This window comes from Amaranthus tricolor, chromosome 1 (assembly GCF_026212465.1).
Source record: "Amaranthus tricolor cultivar Red isolate AtriRed21 chromosome 1, ASM2621246v1, whole genome shotgun sequence".
Lineage (NCBI taxonomy): Eukaryota > Viridiplantae > Streptophyta > Magnoliopsida > Caryophyllales > Amaranthaceae > Amaranthus > Amaranthus tricolor.
In genome coordinates, this window is record NC_080047.1 from 10,097,174 (window position 1) to 10,104,497 (window position 7,324).

General features: G+C 28.1%; 1 protein-coding gene across 1 annotated transcript; it reads right to left on the minus strand.

The window, feature by feature from the left end:
* Positions 1–1,013: 1,013 nt before the first annotated feature.
* Positions 1,014–6,893, minus strand: LOC130825132 (cyclin-D3-1). The gene is made up of 4 exons (XM_057690185.1): positions 6,084–6,893; positions 5,798–5,999; positions 4,612–4,742; positions 1,014–1,647 (listed from the first exon to the last, which is right to left on the minus strand). The coding sequence occupies exons 1-4, from the start codon at positions 6,591–6,593 to the stop codon at positions 1,264–1,266; spliced, it is 1,227 nt and encodes a 408-aa protein (XP_057546168.1). The 5' UTR covers positions 6,594–6,893; the 3' UTR covers positions 1,014–1,263.
* Positions 6,894–7,324: the final 431 nt, after the last annotated feature.

Genomic DNA, 7,324 nt, shown 5'->3' on the forward strand with positions numbered 1-7,324 from the left:
CAAAAGAATAATGTAGAAGAGAATATTTAGAATTGTCAAATCTCATACGCAATGATCATAGCTTTGTTAATTTTAAATTATATTTGGTTAAAGTAGTTATATACTTGCTAATTTTTATCTCTGATGTAGATGTTGTATAACTCTTTAATAATAAATCAGGTATTATTAAAAAAAACCCAAAAAATTACATACTAACATTACAAAAAAAGTTAGATGAGGATGCAAAATTAATACCAAAATTCTATTAATTTTTTTTAATTTTTACCTGAGTAAAATTAATTTGTGGGTCAAATACACCATATAATTATAAACTACACATTCGGTGATTCTTAAAGGTAAATCATGGTCAACCTTCTTGTGGAGCTACACCTATGGCTATGGGTGAGAACTGAGAACATAACACCATGACCCAATAATTCAACCCAAAGTAAACAATTATAAATGAGTACTTTTATTGTCTTTATTTATTTTTTAATCATACTGGTTGGAGTAGGTTAAAAATGAACACTGATAAACAGTCATTCCATAACCCATTCCATTCTATTCCCTCCTTTCCTCTTCCAAACCAAACAGTAAAAAGAAAATTCCACAATACATACAAAAACAGTCCTCCTCTTTAGTCCTACTCCTACCCTTATTTATTTGTAGGACCCACTACCCCAAGGTCAAAAACCCTAAAAAGTCTAATTTTTATGCTACCCCATAAATCCTCACCATGGCCCACTTCATGTATGTTCCTTCCCTCTTCCTCACATCACATTTCACATGCATACTTTGAATTACTCCCACCGTTACATCTAATTTGAAGTATTTTTTATTTGATTCGTCCCATTTAATTTGAATCATTTTCATTTTTTAATAATGGTCTACCACTTTCTTTTAATCTCGTTCATACTTTTCAACTCGTTTAATTTTATTTATATAATTCATTTTCTCTCCATAATTACCACTTTTTAAAAGTTTCCCTCTTTCTTTTTTATGCAATTTTATCAGAACAGATCAGTACATCTCAGTTCCCTCCATCATCATATTCATGATTTTATTCATCATAATACTACATCCATCCATGCATGCATGCATGCATGCAACCATCCTTGCACATGAAAAAACATGATCATGCATCATCAAAACATAAAAATTGCAGGGAATGAATTTATACCCATATAATATAAGTTCAGTAGTATTATATGATATAAATATGTCCCCCATTTTAAACAACAGAAAAATATTCCGCCATGGATGATGTTTAAAAGCTTAGCTTGCTTAACGAGGACTACCAACAACTTCAAGGAAGACTCTAGAAAGTGAAGGTAATTGCAAGGGCATTGGTTGCTCATGAACTCGAGTCTTCTTCCTCGCCATGGGAGAAGACGAGAGTGAAGATGAAGAAGATGATAAATTGACAGCGGTCCAAGAATCATTAGAACTGTCGCAGCTAAGATAATATGCATCCATTACTCCACTTGGGCTACTTGGAATAATATCACTGCTTGAAATTGTAGTCATAGTCGTACTTGGAGGTGGTTGGCGATGAAAATTGAACATCATTTGATCAAATGGTCTTTTGTGATGATTGATGATATCGTCTGATTTTTTTGTGTTCATTGTCTTCTCCACGATTAGTTTGTAACACTCATTCACCTTGTCCTAGATCGATCAGTAAAATATAATTCGCTAATTAGTTAGCCTTTTGAATTCATAATTCGCATAAAATAGTTTAAAAATTAACTTAAAACTAATCATAATTCACTTTTCTATTTGCAATTTGTGAGACAATAAGTAAATTATGTGATATTGATTTGGATTATGAAAATGAATGTATTTATTATGAACAGATATTCAAGATTGGCAAATATTATTGATAATGACATACACTGTATTATGAATCCATACTACACGTTAACCATATTGATTATGAAAATGCCTACTTTATTTAATGTCATTCAACCATTTAAAAGTGACCATCAAGGGTGATCAATAAGTGTTTGATTTTCACCGATTAGTTTTTTAATTTTCGATTATAAAAAAGTGAATTTACCCCGATGAAATACTTCCATTATTTCTATTAAATTTCATTTTTTCTTTTTGGTTGAATTAATTTGCAGTTAAATAAAAAGAAATGTAAATGGAAGAAATAAGTAGTAGATGAGTTGGAAAATGAAAATAAATATGGGTATGAAATTTAAAATAAAAAAGGAAAATGAAACCATTGACAAAAAAATGGTATAAAAAGTTTGACTAATTTAAACATAGAAATAGGTACAATTTCATAGGAAATGAGCAATACTCAAAAATTATGTTTTATTGAAATTACCAATATATATATCTTAAAAACTACAAATAATTTACATAAATATTCCCATCAGTTAATGAATATTGAAAATGGACGTAAATTTTACAACTAAGTCAAATTTGTATCAAACGTCATAATGAAAAAGAACCAAGTATCTATCATCAAAACAATAAGTTTTTATAAAAAATCCCTTAAATCATTACTTAAATAAAAGTCAAGACAAAAAATTTTAATATTAAGGAAACATTATATTATATCATAATTTCCATAAACCTCACTAGAATAAAAGTTAAGATGAAAGCATTTAATAGTAATGAATTATATATTATATTCACGAATGATTTATGTTAAATATTATCGTAAATCATGAACCAATAATAAAATCACAAACACACCACATTTTTATTTGCTAATCATGTGAGGTAAAAATAATTACTTAAATAAATTACTAAATAAAATTACAAGTATTTATTTATTTATCTAATCAATCTTCAATTATAAATAAAGGTCAATAAAAAAATTCAATAAATCAGTCAATAGTAGTATAAATGTAGAATTATGGTCTTAGATTACCTCGAGATATGTAAATAATCACTTATTTAAGACTTGAGTTGTACTCCACCAATTGGTAACAAACGAATGTGCTTTAATTATTGCGCATCCCTAAGAGTCTTTTTAATTAAAATTAAGTATTACTATAAATACATAATTTTTGTCTTTAACCAACACAATTAGATTAATTAGTAGAAGTATTAGAATTTGAATAATACTACAATTGACCAAAATGGAGATACAAACAAGGATCAACCCTAGACTATGTGTCCTATCATTTTTCTTCAAGGTACTTAGAAAAAATTTTCATAACATTTGTAGAAATATAGATATGTACGTATATTATTATCATTATAATCAGTGTACCATATCATCATCATTCTATCAAATATATCCCGCTCATAAAAAAAACTATGAATTATCAGTGTATCATATCTTTCATGAATATGCATGTATATGTATTAATATCGTTTTTATGACGACGCCGAGTACTTTTTAATACAAATTAGTATTATTTTAAAAAGGTAATTGAAATGGAACTTAGAAGTACATTGCTAAATATGCAAGTTTTTTGGATATGATATGAGAATTGTTCTTTAATGTTTGACTAAATTTAGCAAATTCTTTGGTGAAACATGGGTAATAACACTTGTACAAAGCCCCCTCCATCTCTTTCCCTATACACCAAATACTATTAATTGTAGCTTAGGGGGAAGTTGGACTTATGACACAATTTCCTTCCACATTTCTAAGATTTTCATTCAAAACATTATTTTGAGAGCTAAAATAGTTATTTAAATTTTACAAGACAAGAGAAGTAGACTAATAAAAGCAAGATTTTACCCTTATATATTGATAATATTTTAGTTAAACTCATCACAAAATATACTACAAGATTGAAGAACAATCTTGATTACAAAGTAAAAATATTATAGAATATGGAAGACTATTGACCAAAATGGACACAAACTTACATGTGATTCACTTAAGGCGTGAGATACTTGTTTATTCTTAATGTTTAATTGTACATTTAATTTTAGCAAGTACTCCTAATGTAGTACATGGCTTTGATTAATGAAGTAACATTAGTTTAAGCAAATTAAATAGACCAAAATACCCTTCTCCAATCCTCCAATTGTATTTTTGTCTATACCAAGTTTTATACTCTACTACATAACATTTCACTATACAAATCTTATCTTGACAAGGGTAAATATTTAATTCACTAAATAATTTTTTAAAGAGAAAATTATCATTAATAATATAATTATTTGTTCATCCGTTAAAAATAATTCCACTATTTTTTAAATTCAATGAAACATAAGGACTTGTAACTTGCTATTCAGATTACTTACAAAGAATAAATAAAATGAAAAAGCAACACCCTTCTTTAACACCCAAACTCCACCGCAACCCCCACACAGTTCCACCCCAGCCGTAGCACAACGATCAAAAAAAAAAAAAAAAAAAGAAGAATATCCTTTCAAATTTGTTCGATCATTGCAGTGGTCATTTTGCTCTATTTATTTAAGATGCAGATTTTAAAAAAGGAATAGAATAATGATTAAATGGATAACCCAATCATTATAACCATGGCAACCTAAAAACTGATCATAGATTTATCATGATTCATATACAAGGGATAGAGTATCTGTGACCAAACCATGAATTCAAAATGTGGAGCCATTGAAAAATTATTAAACATTTTACATAAAATAAAATTAGATCTAAGAAAAATAATTAATTAATGAAAAAATAGCACTAACCTTGGTGATATTAAGCACACCTAGAAGCTGATTTTGGTAATCAAGTGGGTTACAAGGCTCAATCTGGTCAATGACATGCATCATTGTGGCAGTAGCCAATACTGATGGCATATAATTAACAAATCTCCAATCTACATTTCATCATCAAACCAACCAATCATTTATCAAATTATTATTATTATTATTATGACTAATCTATGATGATCAACAAGCATCCACTAGATCTTATAATAACATTATTAGATCTCAATAATTAACTTTTTCACGTCACATTCTCACTAACTAAATTTCAAATTTTACTCTAAATCCACTCAAATTGAAGTTAATAAATTAAAATTAAATATGTGATTTTGCAAGTAATAAAACAAAATATATACTATCACTTTTGTAAGCCTTGTAAGTATTTAGTTAATTCACATTACAAATTAGACATTTTCTATAAATATTTTCATATTTTACTTTATATGATATATAAATGAAGATGTGAATACTATTTGATTCTTGACTAAGTCAAATAAAAAAGTATAACTAATATGAAGACCACTTTTTTAAAAATACTTCTAATAGGCTAATATTTAGTTTTAGTAAGTATGTCATAAACATTACATAAGTTATAGTATTATCAAAAGTGATATCAAGCTATAAATTTATCAAAAATATCACATTATTTATCGAAATGGACGGTTTTGATAAAAATTTAATTCTCACTACCCATAAGAATATATATCCCCTCCTTGACCATAGTGCATTATCCATATCATGAGTGAAAATGCAAACTCTTAAATAATACGGTCTCACATTGAGACTATATTTTATTAGGTTGATCTATGTAGATTTCATACGTTAAAAATAATTATTTATAATTTTAAAGTAAACAATTAAAAAAATAAATTAATTATATGGATCCGTCTCGTACAAATAGAGCTAGAGTAAAAATATTAAAAAATTTATTTTTAGCTTTCTATAAAATTGTTTATAAGATATTTACAATTATATCCCTACTAGTATAAGTCAAGGTATAATCCTACGGTCTTACACATCTGGAAACTGAAAAGTATTTTTCGTAGAATAAAACAAAATTAGTCATTATTTTACTCAAAAACCAAAAGAAACAAATTCTAAAAAGTCATATAAAAGTAGTAAAAAAATACAAAAATAGTTATAAAAACATCAATGCGATGCTTACCAGAGAGGAGAGAGAGTAAGAGTCGTTCACATCTCCGGAGAAACTCCCAATGGAGATGATTCTTCAATCCTAGCCGTCTGATTATATGATCAAGAAATGATAATGGAGTTACTGGGTTCATCTTCCATTCTAATGTTGATAAGATCAATACCTCCATTTTCTGTATTGTTTTTGCTTCAAACATGTATTTTCCTGACTCCACCTTCAATAAAGATTCAAACTTTATTAAAAAAAACTTAAAACCCAGAAAAATCAAGGTGTAAAAATGGTGGATTTGATTACATACTTGAAGATCTAAGAGAAGAGGAACATGGGTTTCTTCAACTTTAGCAGCAAGAGAAAGACAAGTAACAGCAGTAAGTTGAAACATCCATGGTTTATCACTTTGAAATTGGAAGATTGAAAAGAATCTATCAAAGTAATTAACAGCAAGAACTGATGTTAAAGTAGAAAACCCATAATAGGAATTAACTTTTAAAATCCATTCAATAGCTTCATTTCTTGAAGAAGAGAAATCATTTAAATCCATGGTGTTTTTTTCTGAAATTTCTTGGGTTTGCTCTGTTTCTTTGGAAAACAGAGACAAAAGTTCTTCATCTTCCCAGAATAAATCTTGTTCTAATAATAGAAGAGGAAGTAAAAATGGGGTTTCATTTCCACCATTGTTAATTCCTTGAAAACTTCTAGAATGTTCTTCTTCATTTTCATCATCATCTTCCCATTTTTCTTCCTCACAATACAAAGCATCTAGAATGGAAAATGGGGTTTGTTCTTGGAAATCTTGAGAGGGTGCCATTGATGAGATTTAATGAAGATTATATATTTTTTTTAATTTGTTGTTTTTTAGATAGTCATGGTGTGAAAGTGAAGAGATTTAACAAGACATAAAAAGGTTCGGCATTGATGGAAGTGTTCTCTGCTTCTCACTCATGGAGTAGAGCAGAGGAGAGAGATGGAAGTGTGAGGATTATAAAAAGAGGTGAATGTGAAAGAAGGGAAGGTGAGAGAGTTGAGAGACTGAGTGAGGGGAGATTTTATCAGCCAAGTTATGAGAAATCACGCTTCTTTTTTATACAAAGACAAATTTTTATTTTTTATTATTATTTTCTTTTTTATTATTAGTGGGATGGTTTACTAAAACAAAATACTTATAATGCTTTCGGTGGTACTAGACTACTACGGGAGTCTACGCGGAAATGTTCAAAATATTTTGGACAAATTTTTATTCGACTTCGATTTGATCTAACATAAAAATAAATTTATAATTATATTAAAATTAATGTGGAAATAAAATTTGATTTTGAAACGACATGAAATACTGACTCGAATTCAATTCGATGACCCGAATAATCACCTCTGACTGTTTACTACTTTTAGGATATAAAAATAGAGATTGGATTTTGTCTACGTTAGTGTAAGTATTGCTTTTTAAAAAATTGTTGAAAGAAGTATAAAACATTGAATTGTTTGTTAAGTGATTATTGGTTATTAATTGTCCTTTGTTGGCCTTTTTCAATTACTTTTTTA

Coding starts and splice junctions, on each gene's coding strand:
- LOC130825132 (XM_057690185.1), bottom strand. CDS start 6,593: ATGGCACCCTCTCAAGATTTCCAAGAACAAACCCCATTTTCCATTCTA. Junction 4,743..5,797: donor CTTACTCTCTCTCCTCTCTG/GTAAGCATCGCA, acceptor GATGAAATGTAG/ATTGGAGATTTGTTAATTAT. Junction 1,648..4,611: donor GTGTGCTTAATATCACCAAG/GTTAGTGCTATT, acceptor TGATCGATCTAG/GACAAGGTGAATGAGTGTTA.